The sequence below is a fragment of the Cyprinus carpio genome, chromosome B16 (assembly GCF_018340385.1).
Source record: "Cyprinus carpio isolate SPL01 chromosome B16, ASM1834038v1, whole genome shotgun sequence".
In the NCBI taxonomy this organism is placed as follows: Eukaryota; Metazoa; Chordata; class Actinopteri; order Cypriniformes; family Cyprinidae; genus Cyprinus; species Cyprinus carpio.
In genome coordinates this window covers 25,999,609-26,022,408 of record NC_056612.1, presented here as the reverse complement: position 1 = coordinate 26,022,408, position 22,800 = coordinate 25,999,609, and the positions used below count along the sequence as shown (strand labels likewise).

Sequence of the window (22,800 nt, the reverse complement as noted above, 5' to 3'; positions counted from 1 at the left end):
TTCCACAGGAAGAATGCAATGTAAACAGGATTATTAAAATACCCGTAATGTATTGCATGTTGTGAATAAAATAGCTTATGCTGAAATAAAGCAAACACCAAAGTCAGAAACCACGTATGCCGCTCCGTTCTCTGATTTTAAGCCTTTAAATGTAAGACAACGGTAACATTAGCGATGTGAGTTATATTAATACATTCATGATGTATTTGTTGGCAATATACTGTTAAACTAAACATTGTGCATTTAAAAAAAATAAATGCTCTCTCTTAATCAATTCAGAATGTTCATTTAAATGAACCATTACTTAATTTACCATTTTACTAGCCGTATGTGATTTATTATGAAAAATATTGAGAAAGCATTTCTTTAAGCTTTCCAGCCCCACGAACAATTAATATAAAGAAGCTGCACTGAAATATTCTTTTGATCATCACTGATCCTGAAGTATGAATCAAGGTTGTTCTGACAAGATTGCCGTGTTCATTCTGAAGTCAACCGCCCCAAAAACCAATGAACGAAAAACAAACTGAAACAACCATCTGTGGACTAATCTTATTAAGTTTCCTGACTTGAAAATCTTCTCCGTGCATTCTTGTCATAGTAGTGCCAACCCCTTTTATCCATGAGACGACCTAATCCCTTCTTAAGGGATATAACCAACACATGCCTCAGGACATACTAACCCTGTGTTATGTAACATTTTCCACATCAAATATTAAAAGGAATTTGGCTGACCTCCTACCTGTAGCCTATATATGAGAATATTTTCAGTTTTCATGGCTAAAACAGGGTCTGCAGTCGATATTCTAGTTTTTGTACCAGTCTAACAAGTTGTTCAACTTCAAGGAACTGCATCTGATTAAAATCAGCACTTTTTTGTTTATCAGTGCCAGAGAGATTTCAGTTCAAATGCTTCTGGCTTTGTGAAGAGAAATGTCCTGTAAGCTGTGCTTCCTTCTCAGGGTCGACTTTCTGAAGTCTCATTTGAGAAAATTTTCTCACACAACTAAAAGAAGGCGTTTGCCACACTGAAATACAGTTGGGCAAGCTGTCTTGGCAAGCTGCAAACTAGACATTTGCTGAATTGAGACATTTGCATAACTTTGCAGATACTGAATGGGGGGATCTCACAAAACGTGGCCAGGTCATATATCACCTAAAAGTCAACTAAAAATAGGACATTATATTTTCCCTAATTACCCTACAAATAAGACTATGGAAATCACTTTTTTTTCCACTATTGAATTTTTATTTTTTTTACACTTTTTATATATAGATATAAAGATGCAATTCTTACTTTTTTTTGTCAGAATTGCATGATATAAAAAATTCTAAATGAAAAATGTGCAATTCTGACTTTATTACTCGCAACTGTGACTTTATATCACACAATTCTGATAAAAAAAGTTGGAACTGTGAGTTTATATCAAGTTAGAATCGCAATTGCGAGAAAAAAAATTAGAATTGTGAGACAAAAAGTCAAAATTACCTTTTTTTTTTAAAGAATTTATTCAGTGGCAGAAACAGGCTTCCATGTAAAAAGAATATATATATATATATATATATATATATATATATATATATATATATATATATATATATATATATATATATTTTTTTTTTCTATTTATTACACCAATGACTGGTAAGATGTTTTTAAGAATTTAATTTTAAATTAAAATTTCCAAAGGTTTTATTTTTTTTTTTTTACAATGATGGTAATAAATAATATCAACTTTTAAAATTAAATTAAATATCAACTAGGAATGATTTTACAGTATTCGCCTTTATTTCTGCATTCAAACAGAGCCTTTATCATGTCACAACTTTTTGTTTCTCAATGAGGTAAGCGTTATCTCACCTGCATGTTCTCTCTGAGATCAGTGGCCTCCCGAAGTGGCTGTGCAGCAGATTTAAAGACTTCATCTACAGCCTTGATGAGAAGTATCCTCATAGTGGCGTACTCCCGACCCCTTTTACCCTTGCGGACCGAAAGGCCCCTTTTGTGAGGTTTACCACCACCACGACGGTTAGTAATGGCCACATGGACAAAGACCCAGGCATGTGGAAGGACTTCGCCCGTCAGCGACTGGAGGGGAATGTGGCGGAAACCTGGCTGAATGCATTCAAACGGAATTGTGTACTGACCGATAAACTCGTCCCCAATGTAGTCATCATCCAGAACAACAATGCGCACCATTGCCAGTTCTGGAAGGTTAATCTGAAACTCGAAACTCTCGTCAAAGATGGGGTTGTCGCCATTCTGATGGACCGTTTTAGTCCTTTGTTCTGCACAATCCGCAGGGATGCCATGAATTTCAACGTAAACGTAGGGATCTACCACATCGCCTTTGGCACCTGAGCCCTTGGGTTTGGGAAAATTTTGTCCGCTAATGATCTTTATGTGAAGGAGCTGTGGAGACACTCCCGGAACAGAGTCTTTAGTATTGGCACTGAAATAAGATACCTGCTCTCTCATGATCGCTGGACGTAGAACATACCCACAGTTCCCGTTTTGTCTAAACCAGCCGATGTTGAGGTCCATCATGAGACCCGGTGTTTGATAGTTCATTGCTACTATTTGACAGCCACATTTCCAAAAGTCCTGCGGGTTCATGTTGCTGGAATCAATTCGCATTGGACTTGGGTAAACCCTTGCTAGAAACTTCTTGTTGTAGTTAACAAACTCGCCAGGGTGGTCAGTGGCACACCGACTGGCAAAGACCTCATTGAAGGAGCAGAGCTCCCAGTGCTTCTGGTTCTGGAAAGCCGTCTGGAAATCCTTAAACCGAACAGACTTGCATAAGGTTACCAAGTCAGAGAGATCCTTAGAGAGCTGGAACTTTTTGGGTTGAACCGCTGTCTGCTGCTCACCACCTTCGTTGTTCATCCTTTGAGACATTTCTGCACCCTCGTCCTCATCCGTCACCTCGCCTTCAGAGCCAATGCAGTTGCTCGCAAGTTTCTTTCCTTTCAGAAGAATCTTTCCCTTTAGGTCCGAAGGGGACGGAAGGTAGCTGTCCTCAAGGTTGGGAGGATCCGCGTGGATTTTGTCTCCGAGTATTTTCTTCAGGTGCTGAAACATTACCTTCTGTTGCTTCAAGGAACAGTGGTTCTCCAAGCAAAGGATCAGAGGAAATTCCGAGGCTACGAAAGCGTACTTGTTGATGATGTCAATGACGCTGCGGAAGACAATATGCGAGGTCATTGTATGGCCCGTGTAAATGACCGGTTCATTATCGGGCCCATCCCACACATCAAGTTCCACACTCCTGCAGCCCATCTTTAGAGCACGGATGTAGCCCGTAATGTCTGACGGACCCCTGAACTGGTCCTCAATCAGGTAGGTATTGTGAGAAGAGTTTATGTAATAGTGAGAAAGGGGTTGGTTCATGTCTTGGCATACTATTTTTTGTTCAGGATCAAAGATGTGGCAGTCGGCTGACATGAGGTAATTGGTAAACCCATCCAGGGAGAGCCATCCCTTGAGTTGCCCCTCCTTCGAGGGTTCATACTTTTGAATAATTTCCACACTGATGTCTTCGCTCACCTTGGCCATGCCCTGCTCTGCCTCCAAAAAGATCATCAAGTCCTTGGTGTCAAGAAATTCCTTGTTGCTTGAGAACTGCACCAACAAAAAATAGATTTCTGGTCTTGTGCAAAGGTCGTGAAAGACTTCGATGAACTCCTCCTTGGTCACGTCAGAACCGATTTTATCTTTCGCTTTGTGCAACTCTTTGAACTTCAGCTCTATCTTGACATTTTTCAGTCCAGGACTTAACTGCTTGATCAGCTGTACGGCCGAACAAAGACTAATGCATTTTCCGCCAATGACATCCGCTTCGTTGAAGAGGTTGCCCACCCAGGACGCACGCATGTTGTCCTGACTGCTCTGAATCATGTTAAGAGTGTGTTTTCCGTACGACATTAAGTACCTGAGTCCAGTCACCCATATATTTGCTACATCGGCTGAATTTGCCACTAAATCAAGCGATTCATAGTTCTCCCCATAGATTATAGAGAATGCACAATCCTCTGAAATCTGATCCGAAATTCCATTGGTCCTGAAGGTGTCCGTGTTTTTACCGGTTCGCACTTCTTTAATCGATTTTACATCAATCTTGGCCTTGTCCGACTCTTTTTTGGATGGCTCCCAACGCAAAGACTGCATGTCGGCATCTAGGAGGAAATATCGGTAGTAGACTCTGGAGTTGGAGCGTACTTTCCTCAGTTCAGACCCGTCCACCATAGAATTAATACAGTCGCTTGCACTGCTGATCTTCTTCTCTGTTGGCATGCTACTGAATGACACCGTCTTTTTCCTTTCCTTGCAACGCCTGGAACCATCCTAGAAAATAAAGCAATTTCTCATTATCAAAAAGCATGTCTAATTAATTAAAATCATGAAACTTAAACTATTTAACATCAATTTATTAAAAGTTTAACAAAAATTATGTTTAGGGCCCTATGAAATGTTTGAGTTTTTTCCAACCCTTATGTTACATTGTTACCAAATTCTGAGCATGTCTAATTATTTGAAAGCATAAAAACAAGTTTCATTTATTCTTACAATAGCCTTATGATTTTTTTTCCTCAGAAATTGTGTTTCTGCATTTTTTAAGACATAAAACATTCATTTAATTTATATTTCAATTAAATAATATTAAAACTAATTTTATTTAAACAGAATTTAAATCCCACCCCCAATATAATATAATGAAACACTGACATCATTTGCATATTTAAGATGTGCAGTAATGTGCATTACAGTAATTTCATGTTGACTTTAAAATATAAACTACTGAGTTTGCATATTCAAATATGTTGAAGGAGTAACATTAAATGGCTAAAACGACAATACAAACTGGAATTTTCCTGTTCTCTAATCATCTCTTATCACTGCTGGTGTTGCGACTGAAAAAGAGCATCAATGTGTCCTTTACTTTTATACCACCCTGAGCCTAGAGGCAGGAAAATATTGAGCTAAACCAGGCTTAATGAAGAAAATAATTGTTTCTTCATGAGAGAGCAGCAACCGTTTCATCATGAGAGAGATCAGTTAAGTCTTCACTAAGGCCTAAGAATAATGCAATACAGGTTTAAATGTTCTTGCCACTATTTCTTTCACATATCTGTTTACAGCAGAATATCTGTTTTTGCCTGTTTATTAAACAAACAAACTGCATTAGGATATACAGTTAAAATGGAAACAGAGTTTAAATTACATTCTGTACTTCAAAGTTTTTTCAGATTTAATAAACTCCTAACATTGCTGACAAATACACCACGCAAGTAACAATATCACTTTATTATATGCATATCTATATTTTGTGATTGCAATTAAATAAAAGTACTTTGTGTGAGAAAGTACACAAAAAGTGACAAATGCATTTTTTAAGCATCACGCGCAACGTGAACCTGTAAAACAAAACCTGCACACTTAAACTGAATAAAGCAGTGGCTGAATTCCCAGGATTATCTACAAATAGGCATTCATGCTTCACAAGGTTATTTAAACCACACACCACTTCTGTAACATGACTTATTTCCAGTTGAAAAAGATAATCAATGAGGAAAAATTATGGTTTTGTGTATTTGAAATGATGAAAACTAGGCACTTCATACCACAAGGGAGTGAGATTAGTTAAATATTAATGAATAAAATAACAAATTAATAAAAATATGTTGGTCATATCTCCCATCTTTAAGCATGTGTAATGCTCAGAATATGTGAAATAATATCTGGTTGAGCAGAAACTGTACAGTTTGCTCCAGGGACTGTGACCCCAAGAGACACGGAGACACTGAGTTTCACATGAGTCTCTTATATAACAGATTGCATCAGCTGTGACAGGCACATCAATTAACAAACATTAATTCATTTTAATTAGACAACTTTAAACTGTATCTACATATAAAATATGATATACCAAACTTCTAAGCTTTAGCTGTCCATAATCGGTTTGTTTACATTATGGCAAAACATTCCAAAGCTAAGTAATTCCTACTCTTTTCTCCAGTATTCAGCACATCATTTCCTGAACATCTCTGTCCTAGTGGTGCTCTACCTGCTCCAAAACACCAGAAGTTCAGTGGATTGTTACCCGTCAGTAAACACAGGCACTCCTGTCCCATGGCAAGTAACCCCATGTCCCCTGAGAGGTCAAGCCAAAATCTGGCCCCCATCCATCTGACCGTCTCTCAATATGATGCTGCGCAGGCGCTGGAGCTGGAGCTCCGGCCCTTACTGAGAGTAATGGCCCATGCGAATGTCAATGGCTTTGGTTCACCGGAAATTTATTCTAGCTGGGTCAGAGGAAATGTGCCTTCCTGTTGGAAAGAACTGAGCTTTGGAGGTTAAACTAAATTCTGGTTGGAGGGAATAAGCCCATAGTAATCATAAAACATCAATGTCATTACTAAAAAAATGAGCTTTCTAAAATCCTTTCCAAATATTTCCAAATGTAATATTTTTCAAACAACTGTAATCATTTTATATATTATTTAAATATACATTTTATTTCCTTTTTTCATCCTATGATCTAGTGTAACTGACTTCATACTCACACCACACATACTGAGAGAAAAGCAGAGTTTACTAACAAGCAGCCAGCCGTTTTAGTGAATATTTAGTCCGGAAATCTGTGTGTATGTACTTAATTATCCAGCACAAAAGTGTGTTTTCTGCTAGACTTGACTGGGTATTGTGTGAGGGCCAGGAGGCCTGAAAAAACAGCGGTCAACTGTTACATAATGTACATTCTTCAAGTCTTATGAAAAACATTGAAGACTTTTGAGGAATTAGTTGAAATATTATCTTACGCTTTAACCTCCTCTGCTCATGCTGAATGACTGACACGTCCAGGAAATGACTGACTAGGAAAAAAAAGAATTTTTTAGATGGCAACAAAAATAACATGTCACACATGACAGCTCCGTTGACCACATCTACAACCAATAACAGCCTTTGGCAAGATCAGTCGTGAGAAACAGACCACCATCTGAGGCTGGAGTCGCTTCAGGTCTCTTCAAACAGCACTCAGCTTGGAACTAAGAATATCTTATCCACTTTTTATAGTTTTTTCCCTGTTCGGTTAGGTCAAGTCAAAGACTAAATAAGGTACACTACTGTTCAAAAGTTTGGAGTTGGTATGATTTCTAAATGTTTTTGAAGTCTTTTATGCTCACACAGGCTGCACGTATTTGACCAAAAATACATTAAACACAGTATTATTGAAATGTTTTCCATTTGAATAGATTTTAAAATTGTATTTATTCCTGTGATGCAAAATCATTACTCCAGTCTCAGTGTTACATGGTCCTTCAGAAATCATTCTAATATGCTGATTTGCTTATCAAAGAACTAGTGCTGTCAAACCAAAAAAAAAAAAAAAAGTTTATATGTTTGTACACTGTGTGTATATTTATTATGTATATATAAATACAAACACATACATGCATGTATATATTTAAGAAAAATATGTTATGTTTCTATATTAAATATATTTATATATAATATAAAATATAAGAATATAAATGTATATACAGTACATGTAAATATTTTCAAAATGTATACTGTATGTAAGTGTATTTATATATACATAATAAATATACACAGTACACATACATATTATGTAAACAAACTTATTTCGGATGCGATCAATCATTTGACAGCACTACAAAGAACACATATTATGATGTTTAAAAGGGTTGTGCTGCTTTATATATTTGTGGATACATTTTTCAGAATTCTTTCAATGAATATAAAGTTCAAAAGAACAGCAATTATGTGATATTAAAATCTTTTGCAACATTATACATGCCTTTACTGTCACTTTTGATTAATTGAGAAAAAAAAAAAATTTACTGACACCAATTCTTTTAACAAATCATCACATATACTTTTCACTTGGGCTAGTAAGCAACCACTGAGAATACATAATATATTTTATAATAGATGTGTTACTAGTTTTTTGGAGGCCTCTTAAATCAGGACATTTTCCATGCTTCAGGATAGTGACTAGTGAAAGATTCAGGACTGTGTGTGTTCTTGTGCTGCCATCAGCCAATCATGACGTCACTTTTCCTGCGGCTCTAGAGCGGTTAGTCACATGACATTTGGTTGGCACTGAACTGTTTGACAGGCCTATAAAAGTCCCCTTTCCAAGCAGCACTGAAAGTGAAACCAGTGTAAACAAACAGGACTAATGAAAAAGTTTAGATTGCGAACATGAAGGAATCTCCCTGGCCAGCCACCAAATGTAGTCTTACCTAAACATTTACAGGAAAAGCCCAACTGCATGACTAAATATAATCCGCCTGATCTTGGGAAAAATCCGGAAGGTCCTGTCTGGGAAGAGGTTTGACATGCGTTGACCTTTAGGTGTGGTCGAACGCAGGGGGAGGTTTCTGTCTTCAAGGCGAAGCGTCCTTCCTGAGGATTTCCTTACGGCGAGTAAGGGACGCCCTCACATCCCCGGGCTAGAAAAACAATGCTGTCCCCCCCCCCCCCAAGAGTCTCAACAGCCGTTTTATTATTTCCGTTAAAAGGTCTATTTCTGGCCAGTTACATAATGAGTTCTTTTCAGGCCTGCTGGGATCAGGTCAGCCGTTTCATTGTTTTAATACACACAATTTGATTACGGTTCACATGAAAGCCAACATTCCTTGTCCAACAACATTATTATGATAAAAATGTAGTAAAGCAGACTTTACAATTTTATGATTTCAATTAAGTAACATTTAACTACTTTAATTCATGTGAATTTAATAGTATCATATTAAACATAATCTTAATATTATTCCTCAAATGTAGGGTTGATTTTGGGCTAATTTGACTCTATTCGTCCAAAATACACATCTAAGCATTTATTTTATTACAGTTTATCTATTGATTTACATTTAATTTAAATGATTAAAAAAAGAAATCCAAAATCCTAAAACAAAAATTTTGACCCTGGCTTTATCCATTATTCAGATTTCTGTTCTGTTAATGCATGCAAATCAATGTAATATTTAATTAGATAATGCAAACATGTCATCAGAAAACTTGTACAAAACAATTGTCTTAATGCACTGTGATTAATAAACTAAGAAAAGTATAGTGATATCAATTATTTAAAATATTTACCCTAGTATTAACTTGTCATTTCTTGCCTTAAAAAGTAAAAAAAGGTATCTTATTAGCCTTGCAATACAATATTAATATTTAAAACAGCATACAAAATAACTGAACTAGTTACTTTAAACAAAAAAAAATAAATAAAAAACAAACAAAAAAAAAAAAAACACTCAGAGGGATTTTGCCCTGTGCGATCATAATTCAATTAAGCGTTTCAAATCACGTTACAAGTAAAGAAATGATTCATAAGCAGCTGGTTGTCGCTCTTTTTGCTGCCAGCTCCTCAGTTGCCTGAAACACACACGACTGAAAGTTTTGGAGAGATAAAAGCGCACACATGTTAGCTGAGGGATTAAAGAGAACGAGGAACAAAGTCATTAAGATGAGGGATTTCCAGTGTATTTTTGCCTCAAAATTTTCTCTGTGTTTGTCTGATGAGGGACCATTCCACCCACCTGATTATAAGTCCCTAATGGATTGAAAGACGCTTTTTTTCTGGTTGACTGCACCGTTGTGAACTGTACGTCCCTCACAGATATCCACCGGGGAGATGCTATTTATCCGCTAGTCTTCAATATGTCACTTTTTGTGATTACATTGCTGTACAGATTGTAGTGCTTTACTGAGAAAAGGGGCTGACATCTGCTGGATTCTAATACACTCCACACATTAATCACAATTACATGACAACATCCGGGGAATATCACTTTAAAAGCCTCTCCAGCGATGTGGGCATGAAATACAGTGACCCTGAAAAGTATTTGGACACCTAAGCCACAATTAAACATGCATTAGATAACAGAATAAAAAAAATAAAGCACCATGAGCAAACAAATGCTGCACGAGCTTTTCTCAGAAACAACTTCTCTTTTTAGCAACCGTTATGCAAAACACGTCAGTGCGGTATAAACTGTAAAACATCTACAGCTATGTACCAAAACCAAGTGAGCTGCCTAAGTAGACAGCATTTTAATGTATTGGATATTTGGCATTTTTAATTATTGATATCACTGATGAGTTTTTCTGTTTAGCTGATGTGTCAGAATGTCAGATGTGTTTTATTTTGACAGCACATGTGACTTTTATTATGACATGCTGAGAATGCCTCTGACTTTAATAGTTTACTATCTTGGGGTCGACCCAAGTGTTTTTCAGGGTTGACGCTGATGATTATTACAGATCAAGTAGACTGATAATCGATATTTTGAAAAGATATATATGCCTGGTGTAAAAATTACAATTAATGTCAAAATTAAGAATAACAAGGGCTCTGATTTTTCTTTTCTTTTTTTTTTTTTAACATTTTAAATAATTTTATTGGAAAATCGGTTTTGAAAATGACTAACACAGTTAACCATAAAAATGTAAAAAAAAAAAAAAAAGATTCCCAATGCACATAAACTTCCCAGAATACTGAGTGACCTGTTGGTTATAGTGTTTACTTCCTTCACCATTTTTTAGTTATGTTTTTGTTTGTAATTTCCTGAATTTACTCACCCCCATGTCATTCAAGATGTTTATGTGTTTCTTTCTTCAGTCGAAAAGAAATGAAGGTTTTTGATGAAATCATTCCAGCATGTAGTAGACGTCATGGACTCCAAACGGTTGAAGGTCAAAATTACAGTTTCAATGCACCTTCAAAAGACTATAAACCATACCAGATGATGAATAAGGGCCTTATCTAGTGAAACAATTGGTCATTTACAAAAAATAAAATAAAAGTGTATATGCTTTATAAACAATTTTCTCTCACTGCTCCGGTGGATGATGTAGCACGTTGGTGTCGCGTCATTAGTGACGAGCGCAGAGAGAACAAAACAAAATGCTGTTCATAAATTAAAAGCACAAAACAAGGTTTTATTAAGGAAAATGTCGGATGATTTTGATATAAGCCATGAGGAGATTGGTTTTCCTTTGCTTAAGTAAGGAAACATTGTTTCCTTTTCTCCTACATTTCCCAGAGGCACACGCGCAACCCATACGTGCTACGTCATCGGCCGGAACAGCTTCCGGTTTTGACAATTGGCAGAAGTGAGAGAAAAGTGTTTATAAAGCATATACAATATTTATTTATTTTTTTAAATGACCAATTGTTTCACTAGATAAGACCCTTATTCATCGTCTGGTATCGTTTATAGCCTTTTGAAGCTGCACTGAAATTTTAATTTTGACCTTCAACCATTTGGAGTCCATTAAAGTACATTATATGGAAAAAAATCCAGGAATGTTTTCATCAAAAACCTTAATTTCTTTTTGAATGAAGAAAGAAATATGTAAACATCTTGGATGACGGGGGTGAGTAAATTATCAGAATTTTAATTTGAAAGTGAACTAATCCTTTAATTATATTTTTATTTATTTGTGAAAAATACTTTGTCATCTAAAGTATAAGTAGACCTATGTTTGTTTTACACATTTATCAAATGATTTCAAATGTCTTAAATATTAATTAAACATAAATAAAATTATATTGGCTTTATATCGGCCACCCTGCTTTCCAAGATATCAGCATTGGCATTGGCTGTCAAAAAACCAATATCGGTCGGCCACTAGAAATGAACATCAATGAACATTGAACATATCATTGGTCAGATCGCCTGTCAATCAAGCTCTTTGCGAAAGGATGATCAATTTTTATGCTTCTGTGTGCATGCACGACCAAAAATAAAAACACACTGGGGAAACCGCTCATATGCAGCTGTTATCACCTCAGCCATCACAAAAATCAATATCAGTCGACCACTAGTTTTCAAGAATCACTTCTGAGGGGATTTTAGATTGAACTTCTCAACAAGGATCTCAAGTGAACTACATCTGAGGACACAAACTTTCCAAAATTGTGCCTTCTCAGCTGAAAGGATCTTCAGCCGGTCACTACGGGATGCGTCCAGTGAATCATGGTTCAGCTTTTACCTCCTACGCACACCACAAAGCAGCAGGGCTCTTCTCAAGACACTCATAAAACATGTGAAGTGTTCCTCTCAGCTCAATAATGGCGGCATGGATTGCTAATTAAGTCCTGCATTACAGAGTAAAGAATTGACAGGGTGGCTACTGCACTTCAATCACGGCTGTCCCTTTTTGCACACAAGTGCTTTACCTGTGAAGAAAGCATCCAATTAAAGTGTTCCCTGATGAATATGAAAATCAAATCCGAATGCACCATGCAGGGCGGCTCTTCTTTATCCTCTGAACTGACGCAGGCTTTTAAAATGTATATTTCTCACAAGCTAAATAAGAATACATGTCTATTTAATCAAGGTAAAGACATGTTTAGGGTTGACTCTGACAAAACCTGTCAAGAACGTGTCATTTTCCACCCAAAAAGCAAAAGTAAGTGTATATGTATTGCATTAAAAAATAAAGGACTGTAAGCATTTGTGCATTGTGCTATTATTTTTATGACAAAGTAAAAAAAAAAATACATTATTTGAATATATCTTGTATATTTATATAAAGCATATATCATGGTGATATTATGTTATAATGCCTTTAAGCTGACCACTCAAACGTTTGGGAGCAGTAAGATTTTTATTTATTTCATTTTATTATTATAGATTTTTTTTTAAAGAAAGAAAGAAAGAAAGAGAGCAAGAAAGAAAAGCTTTTATTCAACAAGGATGCATTAAATTGATCAATAAATTATTTAAATGTAAATAATGTAATATTAATGCAATATTTGCTGTACTGTCTTAAATTTAAGCAGATATACACAAGAAAACATTGTATTTTTCATATAATACATTAAATATTCTAATAGGAAATCATTAAGGGTAATGGAACCCCCCCCCATAAATAAATAAAATAAATAAATAAATAAATAAATTAATTAATAAATAAATAAATAAATAAATAAATAAATATATAAATAAATAAATAAAAAATATTTAATTATGTTTATTTGTATGTAAATGTATTTAAATTTTTTTTTTTTAAAAGAAAGTTTATTGATTTTTCTTTTAGGTGAAATATGACTTCCTTCAGGAGGTTTTCACAGTCTATGCATTTGCATACAATCTTTAAAAAGAAAAGACTTGCAAATACTTTCTTATAAAAATGAAAAACTACTTTTAAAAACTGTTTAAAGCAGATGGGAGAAAAAAAATCTGGACATTTATTTCCAGCACATATATAAATATTTCATTTAAGTGTCACTGGCCGAGGAAAGTGGCCGCACTATGTGTGCATTTACAAAAATGTGTCAAATATATAAATAGCAGTTCAAGCTACTGATTTATTCACATAAAGCAAGAGGCATTAATTCACAGCACTGAATGTGTGACCTCAGTTAACACAGCACCTAGTTAAGATGGTCTGCTCTAGTGACAGATGAGCGTGTAAATGAAGCAATCGCTGAACGCTTAATCGAACCCGACCGCTATCTGTCTCTGCAATGCCTATTAGGCCTGGTTTCTATCTAATCCATACCAAGTGGCTTATATAAAGAGATGATGATTGACGCCACAACCAATGAATAGACCATGAACGACGTGGCAGAGCTTGCAACATTCACTTGTTTAACACAAAAGTGTTTAGCACAAAGTGCACATTGACCTTTTTAATGTGCACCACACCTAATAACGGATACAGCGACACTTTTACCAACAAACCACTGCTACCGACTGATGTCAACTTGTGCTACACAGAGGTGGATGGAATGACCAAATTCATTATATAAATTAATATGTTTGGGGTCAGTAGTACTTTTTTTTTACTCAGCAAGGATGCATTAAATTGATGAAGTGTGACACTAAATAGATTTATAATGTTACAAAAGATTTATATTTCAAATAAATGCTGTTCTTTTGAGCTCTCCACAATTATATTTAGCAGCGTAACTGTTTTCAGCATTGATAATCAGAAATGTTTATTAAGCAGCAAATCAGCATATTAGAATGATTTCTGAAGGATCATGTGACACTGAAGATGAGTAATGATGTTGAAAATTCAGCTTTGATCACAGGAAGGACCTATCTGAGAGATAACTCAAACCACTGGAGTGCGGTTCCTGAGATACCCTTTGCCAATAGGGTTGACAGGAGGATCTAGTGGTTAACCGTGTCAAAAGCATTAACATTAAAGGGTTGATTCACCCAAAAATGAAAATTAGCCCATATTTTACTCACCCTCAAAGCATCCTAGGTGTGCATGGCTTTCTTCATTCAGATGAATCCAATCTGTGTCATATTAAAAATTATCCTGCCTCTTGCAAGCGTTAGAATGGGAGTAGGTGGGTGCTTTTTTTCAACAGTCCAAAAGATGTCAAATAAAGTGTGCACATCCATAATAAAACGTGCCTCACACAGCTCCGGGGGGTGATTACAGGCCTCATTGCATTTTCTATTATCATATGTACAAGCTGTTCTGGCGGATGACGTAGAATGCATGCATCGCACGAGTCTCGTAAGTTTGTTTACAGGAGCAAAGGAAGCAAAGCTTCCTTACTTTAGCAAAGGAAAACCAGTCTCTTCTTTGCTTATATCGACATTGTTCTTTACAAATCCTCATTTTGTGCTTCTACTTCCTTGGGGAAGTCCTGGCCTAATGGTAAGAGAGTTTGACTCCTAACCGTAAGGTTGTGGGTTCGAGTCTCGGGCCGGCAATACCACGACTGAGGTGTCCTTGAGCAAGGCACCAAACCCCCAACTGCTCCCCGGGCGCCGCAGCATAAATGGCTGCCCACTGCTCCGGGTGTGTGTTCATGGTGTGTGTGTGTGTGTTCACTGCTGTGTGTGTGCACTTTGGATGGGTTAAATGCAGAGCACAAATTCTGAGTATGGGTCACCATACTTGGCTGTATGTCACTTTCACTTTACTTTTGTTTTAATAATTAATAAAATAATTCATATTTAACAAAAGACCCCACACTTTTAAATGGTAGTGAATATAATATTATATGTTATATTCCATATATTTCTTCCTCATCTAGGCTCATTTCTACAGTAAAATCTTTGTTCTGAAAATTCAAATTACTCATGAAAGCTCGATTTAGACTGATATATTTGTGCAGCATGAGCATGCCTCAAAAAATTCCACGTCATAAATATTGTCATCTGTTGTGCGATGATGCTGGATCGTGACTGATTTCAGCTGCTCATCAGAGACCGTCTCCATCTTCACAATTACATTCTGCTGAACACATGAGAAAAAGGCTGACAGGCAATGTTTTAAGGGCACAGGCTGGTCTGAATCGTCTCTTTGTCACAATCCCCACATCAGCAATAACAGCCATTTAAAACTGCTGTTTTAGTCAAATAAAAGAGAATAATGGCTCTATTGAACAAAGCAGAGATAATGTGTAAGAACAACACTCATATCAGCACCTGCTATCAGTCAGTAGCATTTTAAATTAAGGATGAGGGTGTTTACCGCTGAAGAATAAAAATAGCAACTCATTATAGTAACAGGGTTGCCCTCAAATTAGTGTCAGGTCATTGTTTTCATCTCAAATTAGAGCTTTACACTAATTTCCTCATAGCCTCACACTTAGCCTATGCCCTTCAGTGTTGTTAGAGTTTCTAAATCTGAACTCGGCCCCAGCCTTAATGCAGTCTACGCCCCTCAGAGACCTCCCTTCACAGACCGAAATGAACACGTCTGTTAATGGTGAAACCACATCCTCTGACAGCAATGAAGAAAACACGCTATACCAAACTGCCGATTAGGACATCAGCAATACTTCACAAGCAATACCCACGGGTACTGACTCGATCTGCTGTACCTGCTGCACAGAAATGCATGCAACTGGACCGTTTCATTCGCTTTCTGTTTCTGGTGCAAATTGCGCCTAATTTTGATTCTTTGTTCAAAATGAATCAGGTAGAAAATGATTGTGTTGCCTACTTACAAAGGCTCCTGTGGTGACGGGTTTTTGAAAGCTGCAACGCATCTTGAAAAGTAAAATTGCAATTTATACACAGAGAAAATAGAAAAGAAGAAAAAGAAAGAAAACTGTATTGCCATTTCTATTTCAATTAGGCTAAATGATGTTCTTCTGAATTTTCTATTCATCAAAGTATCCTTAAAAATATTAAGGTTTCCGCATGAATATGAAGCAGCACAACTGTTTTTAACAATGATAATAATATAAAATGTTTCTTGAGCAGCAAATCAGCATATTAGAATGATTTCTGAAGGATCATGTGACACTGAAGACTGGAGTAATGATGCTGAAAATTCAGCTTTCTATCAGAAATAAATTGTTTTAAAATATATTCTAATAGAAATTTGTTACTTTAAATTGTCAATGTTACTGTTTTTACTGTATTTTTGGATCAAATAAATGCAGCCTTATATACAAATAAACTATTCTTAAATAAATGATTAACAAAAGAGAGAGACAGTACTTTCAGTGGTGCTTATGTGGGCAACACAAGTTCGAATCCAGCTTATGTCACATTTCCTGCTCCCTGCTTTTCTCCCTGTCATTTCCTGTCTGCTCTCTAACTATCCCTATCATTAAAACAGCAAAAAGAACAACACATGACAGATCTTGGTGAGTTTGAACATAATTGTAGACAGAGTAACGTTGAAACATCCTATGTTGATGATGAAGACACATAAATTAATAAGCAGCTCTGCTTAACCTTCTTTCTCTGGGATGCTCTGAATATTAACAATCACATCTAGCTAATAAAGATTTTTAATTAGACTACTAAACAAGATGAGAGAGAATCTTTTGCTAAATTTATAATGTGACGTTTCATGTCTGTGTTATGGCTGGACAATATAGATCAAATTATATATATATATACTGTGTATATACTGTGTATATACTGTGTGTGTGTGTGTGTGTGTGTGTGTGTGTGTGTGTGTGTGTGTGTGTGTGTGTGTGTGTGTATGTATGAGGGGCCATTCATTCCGGCACTCTCACACACTTACATTCTCCTTTCACATACATATATTCTTGCTTTCACACACTTACATTCTCCTTACACATGCATACATTTTTGCTTTTACACACATACATTATCCATTCACATACATACATACATACACAACATTTTCTTCAGACATACATTCTATATCTATCTATCTATCTATCTATCTATCTATATATATATATATATATATATATATATATATATATATATATATATATATATATATATATATATATATATATATATATATATAGAATGTATGTATGTCTGGAGAAAATATATGTATGTAAGAGAAGAATGTATGTATGTGTGAGAGAGAGAATAGTGGAAACGGAAGGCAGGTTAGGTGCGATCAGGGTCACCGGGACATGTCAGCATGGCTGAGGTAGATGAGGCAGCCGCAGAAGCATTTCAGCAAGCTATATGGGTTTTAAAAAATAAATAAATATTATCATCGTGAAAAGGTTACATGGCCTCGTCCCTTGAGCGAGTTGTGATTGTGGACGGGGGCTCAGCCTCAGTCGTGTTGCCAGATACACGTATTATAAGCATCTATGTTTTTTTGTTTTTTTTCACTTAATTTAGGAAGTGAATAAAGTGGAAGCTTGCAAGTTAGGGACAGCGATATCTTTATATTAATTCCATAACTCAAGATTTGGACTCATTGGGACTGGAATGGCTATAGCAGAAGCTTGGTTTTGTGCTCAGTGACCAATTTCTGTGTTGTTTTTGAGGTTTGTGTTTGGATTATTGTACGGATGGAAGATCCAAACATGGCCCATTATAAGATTTCTAACAGAGTCAGTCACTTACTGATTTTTTATCTGTTGGTATTTGATAGAATCCATGATGCCATGTATCTAAACAAGATGTCCAGGACCTCCAGCAGAAATATAGGCCCACAACATCAAAAATACAGCAGTATATTTCATTGTACACATGGGGTACTTTTTATCTCTGTGTTCACCAAACCCATCTTGAGTGTTCGCTGCTAAACAGCTTATATTTCTATCACCATAGAAGCCAGTCCCATTTGAAGTTCCAGTCATGGCTGATAACTGAATATGCTGGAGTTTTGTTTTTGAATGAGCTAGGAGAATTTTTCTTGAAACCCTCCCAAACAACATGTGGTGATGTAGGTTCTGTGTGAATATTTTTTTTAAGGTTTTCTGAACTTGAGACTCAACTATTTTCTGCAATTCTCCAGCTGTGACCCTTGGAGAGTCTTTAGCCACTCAAACTCTCCTTCTCACCGAACATTAGGACGATATAGACACACGTCCTCTTCCAGGCAGTTTTGTAACATCTTCTGTTGATTGGAAATTCTTAATTATTGCCCTGATGGTGGAAATGGGAATTTTCACTGCTCTAGCTCTTTTCTTAAAGCCACTTCAATAATTTGTGAAGCTCAATTATCTTTTGCTGCACATCAGAAATATATTCTTTGGTTTTTCTCATTGTGATGGATGATTAAGGGAATTTGGGCTTTGTTTTCTCTCCTCTTTATATTTATGTGAAACAGGAAGCCAGAGCTGGATGATTTCATGTTTATAATCATGCTGGTGTGCTCAAAACTGTGAATATCAATGGGAATATACTTCAGAGAAATTTTACTCATAAGAATTTATAGGGGTGCCAATAATTGTGACCAACAATTATTTGAGCAAAAAGGAGAATGTAAGTGTGTGAGAGTGCCAGAATGAATTATGGCTTGTATGGCCCCTCATATTATATATATATATATATATACACACACACACACACACACACACACACAATGATTTTGCTCTCAATACAAAAACTTGGTCAACTTAAATACATTCTGTGAATTAGTTCAAACTTAAAAATTTGATTCAATTATTGTTGTATTTTTTTTTTTTTTTTGGAAGTCTCCATGTGGCATTTTACATGCATTCAAATGTTTTGGTAAAAATTCACTGTTACTATCATTTAGTTCTAACATAAACATTTCATTTCATAACCATTTGTTTTCATATTTATGGTCTAGCCCTAGTGTGAATTTTTAAGCCTTTCAAATGAGAAGGGGAAAGGAGGAAATTTCAAGAAAGGTGAACAGAAAGAGAAACTCCACAGGAGCTTGCAGGAGAATGATACAGTCTATAAATTGTTCTCTTCATCGTGACAGGCTATTGTGAGGCTAAAGATCACTCAGAGCTCTCCTGGACTCTACAAGACACAAATGTCAATCGCTTCACTATCTATCTGCTGGTGGACTGAGATTCAAAGTTCAGTGCCAACAGTGACAAAAGAGCACAGGCTTCAATACTCTTCTACAGTTATATATATATACAGTATATCTATCACTGGGTTAAAAACATCTACACTCGACTGAATACCTTTAGGCTAACACAGATGGGTTTAGACCCAAATCTGTGACAAAACAAGAGACTGATACAGTGTTTCCTATACACCACAATTCAGAAGAGCCACAATATTAACTGAATCGGTTATTGGTGAATCAAACCAAACTGAATCAGTCAGACAACTCACTGCCTTACAGAATCGGCTGAAACGACTCACTGAACTGCAGCTTAGTTGACTCAAAATGTCTTGAAATGAGTCAAGAATTAAAATTCTTGTACGTTTTGAAACTAATAATTGCTGAAATAACTGAAACTGAAATAGTGATATGGCTAAGTGTGAGAAGTACTTATAAACCGGATGCTGTTAAGAAAAGAGAAGTGATTTACAGCCAAAATAAAAGCTTGACTGTTTAGGTTTTGAAATTGAAAAGAAGACAACCAGAAATATGAATATTGTAATTTTTATAAAATTGTAAACAGGGTATTATATCATTGTTTATTCTTAACGCCTAGATTTAAATAAATAAATATTAAATGTCTTATTAAATGTAATATTTTTATTTGGTACTACTACTACTACTACTACTACTACTAATAAATAATAATTATTAGCAATAATAATTATCATAAATGTCATTACTAATAATTATTATATTAAATTATGTATGTCCAATAATGTTTTAATTCAATAAAATTATATTTTTTTGTGATCAAATAAATAAATAAATATTTTTTCTCTCCAATTAAAACAAAGGAGCGTCACTGTTAAGCAAGCTTGTCACACCCAAAACAGGCCTCCTGTTGTGAAAACAATGAAGGAAACATTAAGTTGCCTTCTGCTCAGAGAAGGTCGTTCACGTCTCTGTGGTTCACCTGAGATGATCGTGCTAACCACATGGTTTGCCTGAGCTAAAAAACACATGAAGAATCTTTCCACAGGAAACACTGTAGTTAATACAGGAACTAAAAGCAACGCATAGTGAAACAAATTTAGCTGAGGGAAAGCATTTCCTCTTCTCCAAATAAACTCTCCTCTAAACAAGCCATCCGACATTTATCACATTCTCGCCTTCTGCCAGCTTCAGCACAGGACTTTGACCACAGATGGCACAAATACAAACGTTACAGAGCCAGCAAAACTAAATCAGAGTAAAAGAAGAGACTGTTTCAAAGCTACCGAGCAACACTGGATGACCGCTTCTGCTCTGCAAACGTACAGTATGACCTACATATAAATGTCATCTGTCTGTCTGTTTGGCCAAACTTGTGCTGGTTAAAGTATATATCTTTAGACGGAACTGACAAAATGGTGCCACAACAGTTGACATGGGGAAGTAGAGCAATATTTCCTGTCACAGCTTTCTACAGGAAACGCTCAAAATTTCCCAATAACCCACAACAAATTCACTAGAAGACACTGGGAGACTGACTGAAATAATTCACCCCAGACTTCAAATGCACGGCGGTGAATTCTTCTCTCGCTAGAGATTGTAAAAACACATTTAAAGCAGTAGTGGCCTTGAAGATGTGCAACTGCTAAATTAACCACAAAAATACCCCAGTAAATACTTACGTTTCACAAATTCACAGACTTGCAGTCCTAAACAGCATTTTTACCTATGATCATGGCGTACACACAATATGTGTTAACCAAGCAAAAGGGCTCATGTTACCCATGATTCAACAACACTGACATTACCTGAACTAAACAAGTCTGGAACGGCACTGGCATTAAGAATTGGCATAAAATGCGATGCATGAGTCCATTTCGACATGTATTGGCATCAAATGCGATGGGTGAGGCCATTTCAACATTCATTAGTTGCTAGTACAGTCATTAGCACATATTCCTATTGATAACTAATTAGGAAATGCTACTGATAAAGTACCAGTGTTTGCTATTTTATTCTATGTGGTTCAGAAATCCACTGTTCACTCAACTACTTGCTGGTGCATATTTCACTTTCACTATTAATGTTGACAAGCACAAAAGCAATCATTAGTGACCTAAGAAAATATATCAGTTGGTTTAATGCTATTTGTCTCATGAACAAGTATTAGTTAAGCTTGTCAACAGAGAAATACTGTAGTTGGATTAGAAGCAACTACAACTAGAGTGACCAGTTGACCTGATGTGAACCACAAATCCCTGAAAGGATACAGCCGATTGCTTAACTAGTCATTTTAAACACGCAGATGCTAGTTAGTTGAAAGAAAAGGGATGAATGTAAAGGAGCGCACGTGACTTCATCTTGACTGATGCACATCATGAAATCACAAAACATTTGAAAAGAACACATGATCTGGAGGAATCAGCAAAGACATGTTCAGGGTGGGCTGTGATTTCTGTGCATTCATCCATAAGATAAGCCCTCCAAACCTGTGGATGTAGCCGTGCATGAGGGCGAGGTTTGACACCAAACGAGCCCACAATTGAGAAAAGCGCCGATGCATTGATTGTTTTTACCTTAATAATACTGGCCTTCCGTGGGATTCCAGTTTTGCCGTCCAGCACCACAGACGCGTTGGCCGTCTCGAGCCCCTGGTTCTCGGGCGCACACAGTCCACAGTCCCCGTTTGAGACCGACACCTCGCTCGCAGCTCTGCCGTCCGCATCATCGCCGGGCTGGGCGGATTTCCCGCCAGCGCTCGGCGATGAGCCCCCGCAGTTCTCGGCGACAAACTCCGCCATGAGCCCCGTGTAACGCACGCAGCCGCCTGTGCCTGGCAGTATTAGCTGTCGGTTCGAGTAGCGAGCGCTTGGAGCTCCCCGAGAGACGTGTGAGAGGAATGGAGAGCCATCGCAGGTTTAATCCTCGTCGGCGTTTCTGCTTGGGCTCGGCAGCATCTGTCGCGTTCGATACATTGTATCTGCGCGCACCGCGATCTAATGTTTCAATGTTACAATGTTGCAAGTGTCATTGTTGAGGCGCTCACGCGGGTCTGACAGATACTGCCATCTGCTGAATTCACTTCGCATCGGCATACTACGCGGTGCTTCGAAACACCGCGCAGCAGCAGAGCCGTGATCAGATAGAGCTTTACATGGAAGTGCATACATGTCAGAACATATTTGCTGCAGGCAGACCGGGGTAAGTTGTCACATGGGGAAATTCACAGGAAACTCGCTTCTCATCTACGTTATCTAAATAACTGTCAGGATTCACAAGTTTTTATTACAAAATTCAACAAATGTTTGATGGCAAGCACGTTGGTTTCAGAATCCTACTTCAAAACTTGATTATACATTAAGACAAAAGGCAACTATACTGTACTAACGAAGGTGGATTCCCCAGACGAGTGTATTTTGTCATTATATTAAAAGCTATAAATCACACCATTTGACAATTTAATGATAAAACCCTACATCCTAGAAAAATAAAATATAAAATATTATATATATATATATATATATATATATATATATATATATATATATATATATATATATATATATATATATATATATAAT

General features: G+C 36.5%; 1 protein-coding gene across 1 annotated transcript in view; it reads right to left on the bottom strand.

Moving 5' to 3' along the window:
- LOC109046162 (inactive phospholipase C-like protein 2) overlaps positions 1-22,371 on the bottom strand; it is a 45,076-nt gene extending 22,705 nt beyond the window's left edge. Inside the window, exons 1-2 of the mRNA XM_042741731.1 lie at positions 21,796-22,371; positions 1,862-4,348 (exon numbers count right to left, since the gene is read on the bottom strand). Of these exons, the coding sequence (XP_042597665.1) occupies positions 1,862-4,348; positions 21,796-22,020 (2,712 nt within the window). The 5' untranslated portion in view covers positions 22,021-22,371. The remainder of the gene's footprint in view (positions 1-1,861; positions 4,349-21,795) is intronic.
- Positions 22,372-22,800: the final 429 nt, after the last annotated feature.